General features: G+C 39.9%; 1 protein-coding gene across 7 annotated transcripts in view; it reads left to right on the top strand.

Moving 5' to 3' along the window:
- CNOT4 (CCR4-NOT transcription complex subunit 4) overlaps window positions 1-19,669 on the top strand; it is a 107,006-nt gene extending 87,337 nt beyond the window's left edge. For 4 of the 7 annotated variants that reach the window (XM_054989091.1, XM_054989088.1, XM_054989086.1 and 1 more), the window contains 2 exons: window positions 17,450-17,662; window positions 18,305-19,669. In XM_054989091.1, the coding sequence (XP_054845066.1) occupies window positions 17,450-17,662; window positions 18,305-18,606 (515 nt within the window). In that variant the 3' untranslated portion in view covers window positions 18,607-19,669. The remainder of the gene's footprint in view (window positions 1-17,449; window positions 17,663-18,304) is intronic. The other 3 variants (XM_054989093.1, XM_054989092.1, XM_054989089.1) reach the window with 1 other exon arrangement.
- Window positions 19,670-20,746: the final 1,077 nt, after the last annotated feature.

The raw sequence follows: 20,746 nt of genomic DNA, 5'->3' as shown, positions 1-20,746 counted from the left end.
CCAGATTACTTGCTCTGGGAGGAATTTAATAGCTTTCAGCGCTCTCTACCATCTACCATGTTATTGCTGAGGATAATAAGTGACTGTGGCCCATCAAAGGTCGTCTTTAAGCATAAAGGCACTTCATATGGCAAGAAACTTTGAGCTGGGTGGTTTTTAATTTTGTACTTTCCCCCCCAGAGAATCAATTTTTTCTTCTTTAGGTAGGTCTGAGAAGTAGAATTTTCTGTTTATACTGTTTTGTGCTATGTTGGTTTTCCTTGGCTTTAGACATGAGAGTTTTACAAAACTTACTTAGGAACACTTGGTTTTGTTCTGTGATCAGTTGGATTTTTAGGCTCATATAACCCTCAAGGCTGTATGAGTGATCATATAGCCCTCCCAGTTAGGCTCATATAGTTGTAGCCCTCCCAGTTTTGCTTGCTGTCTGAATTTTGATAAGCAGTGTTACTATCATGCCCCCCTCCACTTTTGACTTAAACAACTGAAATGGCACTAGAGGCGTTTTAAAATTCAAAAATAACAAAATATTTTATTTTACATAGATGGGAAAGGTCAGGAGAAATCAGGGTTGAAAGTTTCTGAGGTAACTCAATATAGATATCTGGTTAAAATAAGTACATGCACAGACTTAAGGTCTAATGTTTCAGACTTTCGAGAGTTTCTTAAGCTCTTCACAGTTACTTACATCTTTATGTTGAGAGGCTTTTGTTCCAGTGTTTTCCCAACACTCTAGTACACTTTCTTTGAGTTTTGGTTTCTTTGAAACTCTTTTTGGTTTCCAGAAGGCTGATACCCTCTTTCCAATACCCAAACCTCTTATCTAGAAATACCAGTACTTCAGTTTTCCTAACCACACCAGACCAGGGATCTCTTCAGAGCTAACTCCCTGTTTTTCTGGGTTGGGTAACTCTCCTCTCACTAGAAGATCTATCCCTTTTCCTTGGCCCATAAAGAAGTCTGTGCCTTCTTCCCAAACTCCCCTGCCAGATTTCTCCCAGTTCTCCTGTATGTGTTAAACTGCTCTCAGTCAGGGCTGAATTTTGAAACTGTCAGTACTGTCAGCTAGGGCTTAAATCAGCCTCCCCTCTCCCCAGCATCCAGTTCAGAAGTCTTTTTTTCAGTTCAGCTCATGCTACCCAATCAGATTCCTTAGAGTAGCCTGTCACTCAAAGGTCTCTGTTTCTGTGAAGCTTTAACTCTCCACAGTCCTTCAGCTGTTTTGCAGCACTTCTAATCCTTTAAAAAATGCAATCTGTCACAGTTGCCTGTTCAGTTCATTTGCTACAGGAACTAAACATAAGCTGCTTAACTAATGCCTTTGGAACTCTCCTTGCTACCTGTTTAGAATCTGATATGATTTGATTTCATGAGTAACTTTTCAGTGCAACTTTTTGTTCAGAAATCAAAAGGTCCAGTTTCCTTGGTATAAAGAAGTACCTCATTCTTGGCTTTCTAAGGGATCTGTACCTTCTGTGTTGCTGGAGAGACATTTCATGAGCTACTGGCATTTATCATCTCAAATGGAGACTGCCATTTTCTCCTTCCTTTCCCCAAAGGTGTTTGTGCAACCAGCACCACCCAATTTAGTGATGTCTTTTGCATCATAGTTTTGAAATTCTTTCTTTTTACACCCCCCTGATGGCATTAAATTATCAAGATGGAGGTGATGCTGGTAAGTCAGGCACTTGCATTGCAGGAAGTTCGCGCCCATCATTTTATGAAGTTCAGCTTTTTCTTATGAATACTGTGGAGGACTTGAGAGTCTCATTGGACCTAGCTCTTTGGTTTGAAAAACATGTCTCTGCTATAGCCAAAAGTAGTTTTTGCCAACTGACCTGTAAGCTTTTCCCCTATGTGGGGACTGCTGATCTGGGCCACACTTAGTTGTAACATGCTTTATGCTGGGCAGCCCTTGAAAATGACTCAAACTGCAATTGGTGCAAAATGTTGCAGCTGACCTGTTGTCAGGGTTGCATGCAGGGATCACATTATGCCTTTTTTACAAACGGTACATTGGTTTCCTATAGGTTAACAAAGCCAAACTAAGATGCTTTAAAAGCCCTTCACATTCCAGAGGCAGAAGAAGCCCATGTGGCAGTTCTGCTTGGGACATGATGCCTTTTAGTACTCCCATGTAACAAGTGGCTACTGTCCAGTTAAAATTAACTGTAGTCGTGAAATTTGCCATTTGATATTTTGAAGGCTGAGAGGAGCTCTCCTATTTCATAGACATTCTCATTCTCCAGATTTTTAAAAAAGTACTGAGTGAGTAGTTATTACAATTCTCAGTGATTCAGTGTACTGTCTCATAGTGATTGGATGGGGTGGCAACTGGGCAAGTAGCCCATTTAGAGGTGTCCAAAGTCTGGGGCCCAGCCCCCAGACTTGCCAAAAGAAGAGGATGGGAGGCAGCTGGGGGACAGCTACCCAGACACACCAATGGACACCCAGGACCTGACCAGGCCAACAACAGGAGAAAAAGAGATGCCCCCAAGTCTCAGGAGGGTAGAGCAGCACCCAAGCCCCAGAGAGTCAGGCGGGGCAGGTGGAAGCCAGCTAGCTGCACCCTCCAGGGGAAGGCCCAAGGGTCAGGCCAGGAGAGTGAGGACCACCAGGGAGGGAACAACCCCAAGGGAGAAGGCTCAGAAAGCAAGGGCAGTCAGCCAGCCAGCAAGCCAGCCAGCAACCTTACCGGCAGGGGAGAAAAAGCAGCCGCAAAGACAGCTCAGGACCACGCCCCAGCCTCCAGGCAAGCTAGAGGGGATTAGCCAGGACCAGGAAAAGCTGGGAGCAAAGCCATCCCAGGTGTGGCGACCTGAGGCACTCAGCAGGGAAAGCTTGGAAGCCAGCCAGGAGAGCACAGTTGTGGTTGATCAAGGCAGCCAGCAGAGAAAGTCCAGGTGTAGCTGCCTGAGACATCGAAGGCTGTGGCTAGAGTGCAGGGGAGGGCGTGGCTAGCAGGTGAAGCTGGGAATAGGGGAAAGTTGGAGTTGAGGAGAGAGAGAACAAGAGAAGCTGAGAGGAGGAAGATGAAGGAGAGAAAGGGAAAGGAGTCTGGGGGCTGCAGAAGGCGAGGAGGGAGGGAAGGCAGGCAGGACTCTCAGGTGGAGCAGGCCTGTGAGGGGAATGAGAGGGAGTGAGGGTAATGTAGACCCACCCTCCATCCACAGAGTGGGAACCTGCATATTCTCTGATGGCATCCCCATCTCCAGGTCAGGCGGGCCGGCACCTCACAGGACGACGCCCAAGACAGAACCTGACAAGAGGAGTGTTTACAGCAAGAAGTACTACTTCCTAATCATAAGAATCCAGATTCTTACAGTGGGCCTGCACAGCCAACTACTTCCACCTTTGCTTTGCAGTGGACTACCAGTAAGATTGTAATTGCACAAACCAAGGGCAGGATGTTTTCATTTGTTCTGGGCTCTAGTGAAGATATTTCAGAGCATCCTTCACAAGAGCCTGAATTAAAAATTATGTGTGTAGGTTATGTGAAGGTATATGACTCTTTCAGAGCAACAACAGCTGTTCATATCCACTATCCTCTTGGTGGTCTTCAGTAACTGTATGTGTTGAAGAAAGTATCAGTTCTTCATAGTATGCTACCTTACAGTTCATCTGACATGTATCCTTAAGGCTGAATCCGTGTGCTGAATTGGATTTCTTCAAAAGATATTGAGAGAGTGTATAGATATATATGTCAACATACTTGAATGCCCACCGAACAGTTGGGAAGACACACAGTGTTTTTGAAGCTAAGCAGGTAATGGTCCTGTTAGGAGACCTCTTGGGAACCCTCTGTATACTTTCTTGAGTTCCATGATAGAAGGAAAGGTGGGATATAAATATAGTAAACAAATCGTGGTCTTGTGGCTGCTTAACCTGAAAGGGCCTTCAGCTTTGCTCTGGGTTAGGTATATATTATCCTGTAGAGAGATTAGCTATGTACTAAGACTTGCCTTCAGCAAAAGTGGCAAACAAGAAGAAAATCCCCGTGTGATAATAATGTCTCCACAATTAGCAATAAAGCATGTATTATTTAATATATTGTTTCCACAATTATTTATTTAACAATGCATAAGGGATGTGATAAACGATTTCATATTCCAATTTATTTCTCCTAACACATTCAAGAACTGTACCATATATTGCAATCTCCCTCGACCTCAATCATATAGGCATTCCAAGTATCCTGTAATTAATCAATTAAAGTGTCGCATGCTCAAAGTGCTACAATTATTACAATTAAAGTGCAATTGCTTTCTGGCATCCTATGACACTATTTCTCATATACAGAATCCAATTTGCCTTATAATCAGTTACAATATAGGTATAGTCCAAGAGTGGTTCCAGACACTGTGAGTGTCACAGCTCGTGAGTAGATCTATGTTCTTCTGGTATATGTTGTTAGTTCTGTGACAGGATTCTCTAACGGACGGTCCAGATCCTCATAGGGTCCGTTTCCAAGATTCTTTTTCAAAGAGCACAGTAGCTGGAAAAACATACACAATCATAAAGAACCCCCGAGTATCTAATATTTACAATAATACATTCATAATACAATGCACTTACTCAGAGATTCTTGAGATTAACCTTCCGTATCCCTTTCCAATTTTACAATTACTTCCATCTGTACCCCATTAACTGGTAACCGTTTTATCTTCCAAAAGCAATCCACGCCCCAATCACATAATTATTCTGTCTTAAAGTGATAGTATTCCTATAAGTAATTATCCCAGAAAACAGGTATAGTCGTTGGCTATATTTAAGCCATTAGGTATGAGAGTATTGAGTTTATATATCCAATAGGTTTCTTTTTGATGCAGTTCCCTAGTGGCAGCCATATGTTCTCTCTTTCGAGTCTTGAACAGCACGGTGAATAACATTTCCATATCACTATGTTTCTTGTCTAAATAGTGTTGGACTATAGGAGCCTCTAACACATTATTCTTTATTCTTGACTGATGTTCACTAAGTCTTGTTCTGATGGAGCGTACGGTACTTCCTACATACAATAGACCACATGGGCATTTCAGAACATATACTACCCCTTCAGTACCGCAATTGATGAATTCACATGTAGTCTTCAATCCCAACTGTTTCAAATCTTCTGTGGTCATTACTAGGGAGCATTGTTTACATCTCCCGCATTTGTATACACCCCTTGGTAGTCCTGTATTTCTAATGTCAGTATCATAATTTAAATCCGAATGTATAATCTGGTCTTTGATGTTTCGAGTCCTCCTAAAGGCTACCAATGGGGGAGTCCCACAGCCCGGGATGTCATTGACAAGCGGCCAATATTTCAGGATTACCCTTCTGATGGCATTAGCTTTCTCGAGAAAGATTTACTTACAGAGAAGATTTACTTAGACCAAAGGAACGAACGACGGGGGACCGTATTGTGGGTGTCTTCGACTATAGCGAGAAAGCTAATGCCATCAGAAGGGTTTCTGGGAGTTGTGCAGTAGGGATCTTGACCAAACTTGGATGATGGCTGGAGGAGAGCCTGCTGGCCCCCACGAACAGCCAGCCACGAACATGTTCCTGAACAGGGCCATGTTTGCAGTTCATGAGTCCCTGTTCATGGATGGCAACGAACAACGAACATCACGTTCAGGTTTTTTTCTGTTCGTGCCCATCTCTAGTTATTACATACAAAGTTCTTCATGGCTTTGGTCCGGCATACCTATGGGACCGCTTCCCTCCCTATGTTCTTCCACTGCAGCTTTGCTCATCTGAACAAGGTCTCCTGCAGGTGCCAGGCTGCACACGGATGAAATCAAGAGCAGCCTGTACCCAGGCTTTCTCTGTGGTGGCCCCTATCCTGTGGAATGACCTGCATGAGGAGGTTAGGAGAGCCCCCATTCTCCTGGATTTCCACAAACGATGCAAAACCAAACTATTCAAAAAGCCTTTTTACTCAAATGGGAGGACTGTATTGTGGGGATGGGGTCTCAGATACTTCGCTAATGAGTTAGGGACTGTAGACTTCATCACTATCTTGCCTTACATATTAACTGTTGCTTTAAATATGTACTCCTATGTACCACCTGTGCTCTATGTTGTCTGATGTCAGTCCTGGAACTGATTATGTTCTGTTTCAGAATTTTTTCTACTCTGTATTGGATTCTTGCTAATACTATGTCTTTTAAACTTGTATCTATTTACCCTATGGCATTGTTTATGGAAATGTCCTTGATACTATATATTGAAATGTACTCGATACTGATTCTGCTAATCTCATACTGTGTAATCCTCCTTGAGTCTCAATGAGAAAGGTGGAGTATAAATGACATAAGTAAAATAATAAAAATAAATTAAATAAAACTGAAGAGAAATGCCACCATATCATCCCCTTTTGGATAACGCGGAAATTTCTTTTGTTCCACTGAGGTAATTTCCCCACCTCTCAGTGGAAGCAGCAATTCTGCCCTTAACTGAATTTCCCTCATCTCCATATTATACATTTCTTTTTCATGTGCCCTCTCAGCTTCCCTCTCTTGCTGTGTCATTTTAGCTAATTCTTTATCTGCCTGAATTTTGGCCAACTATATTTGCTGTTCTTTCCATTCTGGCATTTTCTTTATCTGCTTCAATTTATGCTAATTCAGTTTTAATCCTCATAATTTCTATCTCCTGACTAGGATTCTTCTCAGTGGATGTTTCCTCTCCCTCACCTTCATGTGCCTCTCTTGGTCTGTGTGGTGGTGCCATTTCTGACAGGAATTTTGTGGTAATTCCTCACAAATTTATAAAATATGTTCTTATTTCAGTTTGTATCGGTGGTGGGACAAACTAGTTGTGGGTTTTACTTTAGTATCATGCTGCTGCCACTAATCATGATATTAATTAAACAAATTAAATAAATGTACCAGAGGCATTTTTAAAATTCCAAAAATAACTAACTAGTTTGTTTACTTTAGAGGGGAAAGATCAGGTGAAATCAGGGGCTGAAAATTTCTGAGGTAATTCAGCACGTATATATATCTGAGTTAAAATCAGACTTCACTTCTTATGCTCTTCATACATGGTTAAAGGTTTCTGTTTTGAGGCTTTGGCTCCCTTGTTTTTCCCCAAGCACTCTAGTATACTTTTTTTTAGTTTGCTGGTATGCTTGTACCCACTTTCTAGTACTCCAATCCCCTTCTCTTCACACCCTCGTGCTTTCTTTTTGTTAACTGAATCTGGAAACCCAGGCAGTTTCCAACCCGACCAGGGAACTCTTCACTCTCCAGAGATGCCTCCCTATTTGACTGGGTAGGGAAAATCTCCTCTCCTTAGAAAATCTTATCTTCTTTTCTTCGGCCCATTTGGGAGTCTGCACCTAATTCCCAAACATCCTTGCCAACTTTCCTCACCTGCTGGTGTTAAAACTGCTCTCTGTTAGGACTTCATCTCCCAACTCTTCACACTCACTCTCTGCTAGGACTGAAAAAAGAACCTGCTCTTTCCTGCTCATGCTACCCAATCAGACCCCTTCAAGTAGCCTGTCACTCAAACCTCTCTGATTCTGTGAGGGATTAACCCTTAACAGTTCTGCAGCTGTATGTGTACAGCCCTTTCAGGCTTTTAAAAATGCAATCTGTCACAGATTGCATAAAATTACAGTTGAGGAGTGTTGCCAATTGTCATTGCCTCCAAACATACCTGTGCAACATGGAGAGGAGGCGATATAATCATGTACTGTGTTATACCTTGTCCCAAACCTGTGTGTGTGTGTTATGCACTGTCAAGTTGCTTTTGACTTATGGTGACCCTGTGAATTAATGACCCCCCAAATGCCGTATCATTAACTTTGCTCAGATTTTGCAGATTGGAGGCTGTGGCTTCCTTTATTGCATCAAGCCATCCCATTTTGGGTCTTCCTCTTTTTCTATTGCCTTCCACCTATTCTGGCATTATTGTCTTTTCCAATGAGTCTTGTCTTCTCATTTTTTGATCAAAGTACAATAGCCTCAGGTTCATTATTTTAGTTTCCAGGGAGAGTAGTCAGAAATTTTTTTGATAAGCTACTCATCTAAAGATATATATTTGCAGGGAGAGTAAGTAGGGGTGTACAGCGGGGAAAGATTAGGTTTTCCCACTTCAGATTTACCCAAAGCAGGAAAATGACCCAGAATACCCCAAAACCTGAAGTGGCAAGCCTCTTTGGGTTTGGGTATTTGGAAATCGCTTTGGTATGCTTCGAAATGATTCAGAGCATACCAAAGACCTCCCCCCTGAGCCCCCTTCCCCAATCCCACTTACTGCAGCTGGTCTGCTGCTGCTGCCATGGCCAGCAGGGTGGCGGGGAAGGCTGCAGCTGGTGCCTCTGCTGCCTGCACCGCCTCAGAGGCGGCCGGCAGCAAATGCTGGCGCCCACGCTGCCGCGGAGGCCTCTGCAGCAGCCAGCAAGGCAGCAGCAAGCATCGCTGCGCATGCCTCTGTGGCGGCCGGCAAAGCGGCAACAAGCACCGGTGCTTGCACTGCCGTCAGAAGACTGCTCCAGGTAAGTGGGGTGGTGGTGGTGGGAGGGCAGGCACCCTTTAAAGTCCCGAAGCTTTCCGAAGCAATCCTAATTGCTTTGGAAAGCTTTGATTTGGTATTTCCTAATCAGGGCCATCGTACTGGCCCCGATTTGAAAATACCAAATCTTTACAAATCGGGCCCGGTTCGGGTTTTTCCCCCGAACCGGGAACCCAAAGCGCACACCCCCTAAGAGGAAGTATGGCTTAGTTTTTTTTTTAAAAAACACACACACACAGCCTAATGAAGACTAACCATGCTTAGAACTCTGTGGGCGTGTATTAGTTTTTTTCAAATTGAGAGACTACGCCCTAGTATGGTTTTTGAAGGACTGTTTCCATTAGACTTTGCATAAAATACAAGTGTCATTGGTATGTTTTCTGGGTAATCAGCCCTTGTGTATTGATGAGAAGGCATCAGATGCCAGACAGTGCTTGCTTGTAACATACATCTAACTGAACATCATTCAAAATGCCATCCAAATTGGTTAATATTTTGAATTAATTGCCAGTGTTTCTAAGTATGCACTGGAGCAAGCATTGCTGTTACACTCTTTCTTCTTTTCTGTGTATTATATTTTTGCTGGTTTAAATCTTCGCAAATTTACATTTATATACCCATTACATTGTTTCTTGAAATAGCCTTGAAGTTGACTGTACTAATTTACACTGTGCCTTGAGTCTTAGTGAGAAAAGCGAAACTATACATGATGTAAATAAAATGATGCAGTAATAGAGAAGGTGATGGTGCACCCCACTCTTAAAGATTTAACCATGGTTAAGAAACAAGCTTAACAATCACTTGCTTTTATTCTTTCTTCCCACACCAGCACAAATTCTAGTGAAGAGCAGGCAGAACTTGCGTTCCAGAAAGATAGGGAAAAGGAGATGAGACGAGGGGAAGCACTATTTATTTATCTATTTTACTTCATTTATCTCTTCCTTTCTCCCCAGTGGGGAACCAAAGTAGTTTATATCATTTCCTCTCCATTTTTCTCACAAGAACCCTGTGAGGTAGGTTCACCTGAGAGTATGTGAATGCCCCAAGGTCACCCAGCAAGCTTCCATGGCAGAGCAGGGAATCAAACCTGGGTCACCCAAATCCTAGTCTGGCTCTCCAGCAACTACATTACATACACACAATCCCTTGTCCTGTTTCTAATTGCTTGAGATCCTCATCCCAGGTCCTGTTCTTTGTGCCCATCTATTGTAGTATGCAGAGGAGAAGTGTAATCTTTCATATAGAGTTTGTTTTATTGCATACCAACCCTGAGTTGTCTTTTATTTTAAACTTTTATAATTTCATATTAAGATAAGAAACACTGAATCGCATAACTAATATAGGTATCAAAGAAGAGGTAAATAGAATGAACAACTATCCGCATATTTTTGAGTTATCTCATTATTTATTATGTTCCTCATTAAACAGTCATATTTGGCTCAGTTTTCATACTTTTGCAACATGTTCTACTTCAGTGGTCTACCTGAGCAAAGAAAAAAAATTGTATAAGAGGGCTTGCATGAAATTCTAGCTTCTTTCCTGTGATTAAAGATACTGAATTTTTCTAGTCATGGGGGAGGCAATGCCTCCAGCATTGCACTGTTCATGTGATCGATCTTTTATGCGAGGATGGATTTTTGCATATTGGAATGTATGACCAGGCCCTCAGTTCAGTAAGAGGTTTTTGGATTTTGGTTTGGGTTTTTGAATTTTGGAGTTAGGACTGCAGCACATTTAATAGGAATTTAATAATTGCCTTCCAAAAACTGGTATCTGAAATGGCAAAGAATTTGTAATGGCTCCACAGCAAAGTAGACATGGGGACGAATCGAAATATGAATCAAATTTCGTGACAAATCAGGCCGATTCGTGTTTTGTGAAATGCGTTTCGTGGGGCCGTGGTTTTCATGAAATTCATGACTTTTGGGGCCAATTCGTTCGAATCGTGAATGATTCTTTTTTTTTCTTTTTTAAAAAATTTTTATTGGTGAGCATAATTTCAAACAATATTTCAATTAAACCCTATCTGATTAAATCTAACCTAACCCCCCTTTCCCCCCTCCTTGACTTCCAACAGCTTTCCAACCCTCTATCCCCTTTATTACTTAACATATCCTATATTAAACAGTCAAGCATCCCTACATAACAATCCTTACTCTAAGCCCTAATTACTCTATAATCTATACATACTATATTAGTTTCAATATTAATTTTGCGAATCGTGAATGATTCTTGATGCCAGACAGGATGGTGCTGATCCATTGATTCCCTACACAACATAGGCCCGGAATGTGTGCAGACCTTTTGTTGCCATTGGAAACCCCAATCTTAGCCCACATAACCTTGATAGGCAGCTCTCCCCGCCAACTGGAGAACTTCCATTCTGCCCTATACAGCAAGGAGCAGGGGGATTAATCCCTTAGGCAGCTGAGGAGATGGGCCTTCTGTGGGAACACCAATCTCATCCCTCCAAACCCTATTAGGCAGGTCTGTCTGCCAACAGAGACCTCCTGTTCTGCTCTATGTGAGCATTTCTTATATAAGGCGCAGCTCTCTGCCTCGTGCTTTTCAGTTCCAGTAGACAGAGGGAGAGGGAGGACGTTGCTGGGATTTGTAATGAGAGAGTGGAATTGGGAGCTTTTGGCTGAATTTGCTGCTGCTTTAAAAGAGACTGAAAAGCCTCTTTCTTATTTTCAGCTCTTGGCCTTGTTGGGTGAGGGTGCCTTCTTTCCTCTACCCCACCCAACCCCAGTCTCAGGGCATTGCCTGGCTCTGGGGCCTACCTTGACTGAGGCCTACCTTTTTTTCTCTTTAATTTTCTTTGCTTATATTCTTATTTAGAGCATTTCTTCTTGCTGGCTTGTTGGGTGAGGGTGGGTGGAGGAGAGCCTGCTGAAGTCTCCCTACAAGTTTGCCATCTCTGGGTATGAAGGAGTGCCCTGGATTCTGATGAATCACGAAACTAACGAATCATTTCATGAAAAGGGACAATTTCGTGAAAGTTCATGATTTGTTTAGTTTTTTTCCCATTGCGTGCCCCTCTCTACAGCAAAGTATGTGATAAAAATCATTATATAATATGGAAAAATGGCAATTAGTCTACTATGCAGTCTCAGATATGAGTTGCTGCTTTTACTTTTACTTGTCTGTAAAACTGTTCTAGGCCTATTACTTGCTTCAATTCCTCAAATGTCTGGACTTTACTTCCCTCAACCCATCTGTTTAAGACTCTGTTAAAACAACAGCCTATCTGTGCATATGTTTCACCCTGCTTTCTTTTAATTTCCATGAAAGCTTTTCTACTTCATTCAGCGGTGAGCCCAAATCTAAGTCCGAACCTTTCCTTAAAAAGCAAATAACCTGAGGTTTCCTCATCCCTGAGTAAACTTTACTCAGTCCTCCATAAATCTGTAAACTACAGCTCTCTTCGTCAGATGCAACTGACAAAGAAAGCTGTGGTTCTCGATAGCTTATGCCTCAATAAAGTTAGTCTTAAAAGTGCTACTGGACTTTTTACTATTTTGCAACTACAAACTAACACGGCTAACTCCTCTGGATCATAAATCTGTCATGTTTTCCCTAGCCACCCTGCAGTCATTGGAATGCTAAATGAAAAATGAGTATACGTGCACGCATAGATCTGAATACCTATTAATTCATTCTTTCTTTAAATTATTTACTTGGGAGGTTGCATTCCATATTCAAGAAATGAAATAGGATTCATATAGAACATAAATGAACTTAATACCTTTGAATAAAGCTGGTATGCCTTGCAGGAAACTCCCTTGGGCATACAAAATTATAAACTAGCATCTTGTATACCTTTTTAAATTTTGGTGGCAATCTTGCCATCAGAGCTAAGCAATTTAAGCCACACTGATTTGAATTGCAGAGTTCTTCCAGCTTAGTTTATTTTCCATTAAATATCTTGTATACTATGAGTTATTTTAAACCTCATGTTCTGAATCCCAGATAAGTGATAATGTGTCTAGCCAGTACTACTTTATGTGGAGGTTCATATGATTATAATGCTTCTCCATAGAAAATTTCACACATGCAGTAAAGTATCCTGTTCAGGGAGACTATACTGTACTATAACTTTTCTCTGACTTCATTTATTATGTGCAGATTACGGGGGGGGGGGGGGGGGTGTATGAACATTCACGTGTCACTCCAGACACCTGCAGTCTGACGTGGTATTGTCAGGTGCAGGTTTACCACCTAATTAAGTGGCTGTTTGTTAGAACTAGGCACCTCAGTTTTACTGCATTCCTTTAGACCATGAAGAGTTTCCAGTCAGAAAGTTAATGAAATCTTAAATGGTCTATAGTGTTTCCAAAACCTTGTAATATAAACAAGATTAAGAGAAGTTCATTCTAATAAGAATGCCAACTCATCACATTGAAGGGGGGCAGTTTGAAAGAGAACTTCTGAGGGTATGATGGTGACACTCATATAGACATTGTATGGGTGTACGTCTTCCTCTACTGGTAGAAATACAAAAAATTGCTACTTTTAATACCAGCTTTAATTTAGTGTCTTAGTGGGCTTTGTGTCAGTGTCTGCAGCTGAAAACCTAATCAGGAACATCCTTTTTAAAGTTGTTCTCTTGACTTCTCTTCCAGCAAAGTACAGACTGCCATTAATTAAACATGCTCTTTCATTTTGTTTCTTCCCGTATGAATTTCTGCCTTTATTCTTAGATCTCTGTGGTTCATTGGTAAACAGACTTGCTCATTCCACTCATTTTGGTCCTATGGTGAAAAGCTTTTTGTGTCCTGCTTTTATAAACTATAGTAAAAAAGAAGCAGCACGAAACTTCTTATAAACTTCTTATTTAACTTAGGTGTTCATATACTACACAAGCCACTTTGAACATACACAAATAATAGCAAACGGTTCTCCTTTACAGAACAATTCTTGTGGGATGACTAGGTTCAGATTTGATATACTTACAGTGAAATCCTAAACAGAGTTACTCCAGTCTAAGCCCATTGATTTCAGTGGGCTCAGACTGGAGTAACTCTGCTTAGGTTTCCACCGTTAGTTCTGTGTTTAGTTCATTCATTTTACTGAAGAGGAAGACAAGGGATCTACAGGGGAGCATCATTGAATGAATGCAAGGCATATTCCATTGGCATTCCATTGCAAGGTGTGCATTCCATTGTTTGGGTCCAGCTCCAAAATTTTGTCCAGTGAAGTTTGTTTATAGATTAAAACAGGTAACACCAGTGTATATACCTCAGTGCACTTTACATTTGAATGGTATTTATAGAGAAAAAAATCCTTTAAAGGTGCTAAACACACATGCAACTAAAGATATGGGGCATAGAATTAACACTTTGTTTTTTCATTGCTGTTACTAACTTTCATTTAATGAATGTACTGCAGCAACTATACTTTTCAGTATTTGTTCTAGGTTGGCTGTTGTTAGACAAGATATACTTTCTAAAATTTAAGTTTCAGTAGTCTGTTCATTTATAGTTCTTATCTCTCTAACCCAATATATAAGTAGAACCTTTAGTTTACAAAGAAGAAAAACAAATTCCATCTTCAGTGTTTTCCTTTCAGTCTAATAACAAATAAAATGTGTCCTGTGAAAGTGTTAATCCTTGTCTCCCCTCTCTTACCTGTGTGAAACTACTTGACAGTAGGAATTTGGTTCTGTTTTTTAGTATCTGGCGGTACAGGCTGGTAACAGTAAATCATACAATGTAATCCCTTTTCTTCAACAATATCTTTTAAAAGTGTTGAACATTTTAGATTCAATAAATGTTAAAACTCAGGATTATGTCTAGTAACATGCCTCACAGGGTTGCTGTGGAAATAAACAGGAGGAGAGGAGAAAGAATTATGTAAGCTACTGTGGATCCCCATTGGAGAGAAAAGTGAAGTATAAATAATGTAAATCAATATATCCTGTAAAATAAATCCCTTTTTGTATTGATAAGTGATATGCCTGAAACAAACTGACAGTGTCTTCAGGGGGGAAAAAATATAAGCAGGTGAATTTTAAGACTGAGAACCATCATCTCAAGTGTGTTCAGGGTACCCCTTGAGTTTTTCACATGTATTGTGATGGTGAGCTTCCAGCTGCTTTCTGCTGGAGTACAGAGAATAGATGCAGCCATAGCAGCAGTGGAGACAAAACATTCTTTAGCGGCCAGCCCTCAAACATCTCCAGCAAGTCTTTACAATTTAATAAATTCTATTTTATTTTATTTGCCGCTGGGTAAAAAAAAACTCCCCCAAAAACTTGATTTCCCCAAATTTAACTTATGAACAGTGGCAAAATACTTTTTCCTAGAAAATTCGCTAGTGTTGCAAATGCGAAACAAATGCATCCATTTGTGAAGCACAGGCTTCTCAAATCCCATCCATTGCATGAGAGGAAACAAGCTTTGATGCTTTGTCTGTCCTAAAAGTTGTGCTTTTGTATTTGCTGTGCACTAAACTTATTGTACAGAAGTTACTTCTTGCTTGTCAATGCAAAAAGAGAAAAATGAAGGATATGTTTAAATACAGATGTTCTTTTTTAGACTAGGGGGAGAATTCATGTTTAAAAACAATACTCTTAACATTCTGACGTATTCAATTAAATCATTGCATATGGTCTGTTTCTTTGGCCGGTTGTCACCAATTAACCTTACCTTTTTTTCAGCAACAACACCTGCAAAAATAAATTCTTGCCTTAGTTTAGCCTTGAAGCTGTCATAAAGAAAGAGCATCTATTTGACCGCAAGCGTTTCTCCTCAACTAGTTGTAGTTTGCTAAAAGGGGGTCAGAATGATAAACCTGGAATTCTCAAGGTCATACACTGAAACTAAAATGTAGCATTCTGTTGAAGTCAGAATTATTTTCCTTAGGCAGGATGGGGGCACCGCTTGCTTCTTAAAGTATGGTCGCCTGTTCCTGTGAAATGGGGAATGACCTGAGTGATTTGCATGATAAATCTCTCCTTTTAAAAAATTGTTGCCTGCATCTGTTAAAAATTACTTCTCCTCTGGCAGACCTTTTCATTTATTTTGCAATTAACTTATCTTGAATATTTGCTCATCTCACAATGGGCATCTGTCTGTCCATTTTGTATTCAGATTTTGCTTTTGAATATTTTAATTTTTTTAGGAGCAACTGTTTGCTGTTAGAAGCTTGATGTAACTGCAGCTTTCTGCTTTCAATAAATGCAGAGATTATATACATCACAATCATCATTCCTCTATGCCTTTTCCATTTCTTTATTCACATATGTGTTGATGTAGTTTTCATTGCCTGAAGGGACACTCACATTAATTTCACAATATGCAAAATCTAGAATATGTCCATGGTGCATAATACAAATAGACCCCCTTAAACAAAGGTAACCCTTCTTGTCAAACTTATCTCATATTACATTAACAACTGGTGTTACTGCCAACAGGTTGAAATCTTTCAAGTTGCAATGTAAAACTTGAAAGATGTTCTGTCAGTTATAAGAGGGTCATATTATTGCTTGCACATGCACAAAGTCTGAGAGCCATAGTGAAGGGGCAGGGATAAAGAATTCTTTGAAGATTTAAAAATACACTTAATTAATAACTGCTAGTCTTCATAGATGACATTTTAAACAAGTTTTGTCTCATTTGAAAAAAAACATTTAAAAGGATAAGTTGTGTATGACCAGTTGGTTAAGTTCACATCTCTATCTTGAAATCAAATATAATTATTTAAACAGGTCATTTATTACACTCACACACACAAGAATTAAACATGTCTTTATAATAACAAAAGGTTACTAGATCCCATATGGGAAATCAAGCAAACAAAATGTCAGAGTCTCTTATGCAAACGTGACTTTGTGAGCCATGTTAAATATCTGCTGTTGAGATGGCAGACTATATTGTTAATACACCTAATACATCAAATTTATTCTATAGGGTGACATTTTAAACTAATGATCAGTTCATTTTTGTAGATTCCAGTGGCAGATAGAATAAAATATAGTGTCAGGGATTTATTCAGCATTTATTTTTCAACAGAGGCTGGTTGGATGCCTCTGAAAGCTGAGAAGTAGGAATAAAAGCAATGACCATTTTCTGATGTTTAGAGAGTTTGGTAGTTGGAAGTATACAGTCTGTAAATATTGGAGTATCTGCCTAACTATCATGATTGGCAGTTGACAGGCCTACTCTCCGGGAATGTCTCATTCTTTATAAACGCCACAATCATATTTTAAATTCCACAAGTTAGTTGTATCCTGAATAATGTTCTATTGTCATTATTAATATAAAGGCATAGAAATATTCCCAATGTTATTAAAAATAGCCACTTAACGTTGATGTCAAGTGGCTGAGTATGTATGTGTATTAGATTATTGTCATTCATGTAGGGCACATTATAATGTTAGAACTCTTTCTGAAATTGCTTAGGAAATTCTTCCTTTTCTTTGCGCTCTCTGCTGAAATGGGTTCTTTCCACCTTCAGCCAACACTTGCTACCTTTGCCTCTAATGAAGTACAAATGATGTGTAACATTTCCACAAATCTTTAATCCTATTCAGTTTCCATATCATGGTCTTGCATCTTCATTTGAGTAGGAAGAATCTTCTGGCCATCAGTACCACTAGAGAATTTGTTGCTGGTCAGGGGGCATTTTCATGTGAAAGATGTAGCAAGTTTTCAAGTTAGTAATAGAAGAGTTACTAACTTGAGTTTACTATCTTAATATAATGTAGAAAGTGTTACATTTTTCTTCCTCATCTGCTTAAAAATGCTCTCCTCTATAGTAGCTCAACATTCAAGCTTCATCTTGATTTATCATCCTTGCCCCAATTCTCTTGATAGGGACTCAGTATTAAATGCTTAGAAAACCACCATCTTTCACTAAAACATCTGTTTCTAACTTCAGGTTTTTATTTTCTATCTTTCATTTTCTTTTTTCTTTTTGTTGATAAATCTCCCAGACAACAACAGTTCTGTAGAGAGTTTAAATATGAAGGAATGGCAGGACGGGCTAAGGGCACTTCTACCGAACATTAACATCAACTTTGGTGGACTGCCCAATGCTACTTCCCCCTCCAACGCCAACCACAGTGTACCAACGTCCAACACTGCCACCACCGACAGCCTGAATTGGGACAGCCCTGGCAGCTGGATGGACCCCGCAATCATCACAGGTAATAATTTCTCATTCAACTCCACTGACAACTATCAAATTGGGTATTTGGCACAAATTAATGCCTTTTTAAAAAAGCAACTCTATGCGGTGGTCTCTTCCAGCTTCCATCCACCAAACTTTCAAGAGGCCCAAGGGTCTTGTAGAGCCAACATGACTTAGTTTCCCACAACCTTTTTCTGTTGCATGCCCATCTTCCTAGCATATTTTTAGGTTTAAGTAGGTACACCAATTTGTGCAATGTAGTTCCTAAGGCACTGACACACATTAACTGGACTTTTTTTCTACCTTTAAAAGGGACATACTCCACTTGTTTATAAAGCTCTCTCTTATAAGGCTGTTTGTTTCTCCTTGTAAAGGCTAAAGCATGAATTGGAAAGACAGAGAAGGAAAGAAAAGCATAGTATTTGGTAAAACTGGATTTGTGAATCTCTGCGGATGAATGGCTTGGCAGAAATCTTCTAAGGGGAAAATCCTCCTTGCAAAATCAGCTTTTTGATGTATTGAAAAATGGTTTGGATAGGCATTTGTACAAACTAATATTTTCTTGCCATTGCAATTGGATAGCTTAAGCTGACCTACTTCATGTCTTTGAACCTCTGACTTAACGTTTTTCTCCCCCTATGTTTTCTTTTCTTCCCAGGTATCCCAGCCTCCGCTGGAAACAGTTTAGAGTCCCTTCAAGACGACAATCCACCACACTGGCTAAAATCTCTTCAGGCCCTAACAGAGATGGATGGCCCCAGTGCTGCCCCAACACAGACCCCCCACAATAACCCCTTCAGCACACAGATTCCTCTGCACAGAGCCAGTTGGAATCCCTATTCTCCTCCTTCAAACCCCGGCAGTTTCCACTCTCCTCCCCCAGGTTTTCAGACAGCTTTCAGACCCCCCAGTAAAACCCCCACAGATCTACTACAGAGCTCAACGCTGGATCGTCATTAGGAAGAGTTTAAAAACATTAGAAATGCAGGAATTGCCCCACCCAGACTTCCTACACCCTCCTGTGGTTCCCCCTTCATATCTTTCTTTCTGAAGAACCCAGTTCCTGATCAGACTTCTTCCCTACCAGCCCCCAAATGCAATGCAATCACAGGGTCATATCTCTTTATGTTAAATTTCTGCTGAGCCAGTGTTTAAAACACTGTTTAAAAACTTTCTTTAAACATACTAAAAAAAAAGAGAGAGAGAGAGAAATCAAAGTACAGCCTTGATGCATAAAAAGAGAATATTACTTTCATAAATCTTTTGCACTTAATTATTTTAGCCTAGCAAAAAAGTGTCAAGTCTACAGTAGGAGGAAACATAATGTAAAATCAGAATCAATGCGGGAATGTAAAGCAATTTAATTTAAGCAAGAGATTCGGGATATGGAAAGAAGCAGAGGCCTAGCATTTATTTTGCATTCTGTGTGTCAATATACAGGGAAATAGCTTCTTTTATTCCTTGTTTTGTTTTGTTTTTTGGAATAGTGGAACAATATTTCAGGTTTGTCATGAAGTGGGTTGAAGGACAATTTGCCTGTAGAAATAACTGACATGTTGCTAAGAAGTGGTTTAGCAAAGGGGGATTTTTAAATTTTGGCTTTAGATTTCAAGTAAACTTAATGTTTTAAAAATATTCACAAATCTAATACCTAGCATTATACATAATATAATTATAAGCAGCTAAAACACGAGTGATATTTACTTCAGTCTTTCTGTCTCCTCGCCAGTCTCTCTTTCTTTTTTTTTTTTTAATTCACCTGATTTAAGGCACTCTGGGATAGCACTGCATTGGGGCCACATGATCACCATCCGGAGCGCAACCTTTGACGACCTCTGCCTGCAGCTTTTACTTAACCTTGTAGTTTCTGGACGTTTGTGCAGTATTGAAAGACAGGAAAAAAAGAAACAGATTTAAATAAACATGGTTATAACCTGATGCTAAAACTAAAAAAAACCAAGAAAATGTACCTCTTTCTTCAGAATAAAAACTAAAATCTAAAATAAAACAAAACTTGATGACATCTTTTGGCGACTATTCCTGTTTTGTTTTGTTTTCATGTTTTTGTTTTATCAGGACCTGTGATACAGCTGATGGTAAACTTTGAAACTTTCCATGCATGATGTAAGGGATCATTGCTGTTCCCTTCAACACTCCTAGTATATGCCACATCCCGTTCTGTTTTTCCTTTATTTTTTCAGCACCACTCTATCCTGAGTTTTAACTGTTTTTAAACTCAGACAAACTTCTAAAGCAGATTTTATATAATTTTCAAATATTCGAAGTGTTGAATCCAGACTAAATTTTCCATCATTTGAATGGAACATTCCTGCCTCCACTCTCCTACTGCAGCTCACTGATCTCTATGAAAAGCTGTTGGGAGGGGTGGGGGAGTAGGGGACTCTCAGTAACAGCATGAAGATAATCTGCAGCAGGAAGTGGAAATCAGTGGAAATTTGACAGTTTAGACTGCATCCAACCCATACCTTATCGATCTCTAGTTACTGAGAATCTGTTCACATACATCTAACCTTGTACCTAACATTTGTTTTTCACAGCCGTAATGCCAAGTTCCAGTTCTGTGTAACCATGTTGGCTCATCTTCTTAATCCAAAGCAGTATAAACTAGAGGCTAATATTAATGTCTGATAGAAACCTGATTAATATCATGTTACATTCAGAAAGGGTAGATTAGAATGAACATGATATTAAGCAGATATTAAAAAGTAAATTGTGCATTTTACCTACATTCCTAACTGGAGGTAAACATATTACAGATTAGAGCCAGCACTGCCTGAGTAATATAATGAACAGATTGCTTTCTTTCCAGGATTAATAGTTCAGTCTTCCGAACTGGTTTTTTTGTGTCTTTGCGTCCCTGGATATTCCTTTCACCATGCAGGGTTCAAATCACTTGAAGAATCAACCTTTGGTTTATAGAAGCAAGTGAATGTTTATATTATATAGATACATCCTTGAACTTTCTGAGATTATATTCTTGGAACCTCCATCTTTTCACATAGAAGAAAGAAAGTCATGAGTTTTGCAGCCTTGCCCTGACTTCTTGCTTTTGCTTTGTCATCTGTATGACTATGGAAAT

This window comes from Eublepharis macularius, chromosome 9 (genome assembly GCF_028583425.1).
Source record: "Eublepharis macularius isolate TG4126 chromosome 9, MPM_Emac_v1.0, whole genome shotgun sequence".
In the NCBI taxonomy this organism is placed as follows: Eukaryota; Metazoa; Chordata; class Lepidosauria; order Squamata; family Eublepharidae; genus Eublepharis; species Eublepharis macularius.
Note: the sequence above shows the minus strand (reverse complement) of the source record. Positions and strands in the feature narration are given on the sequence as shown.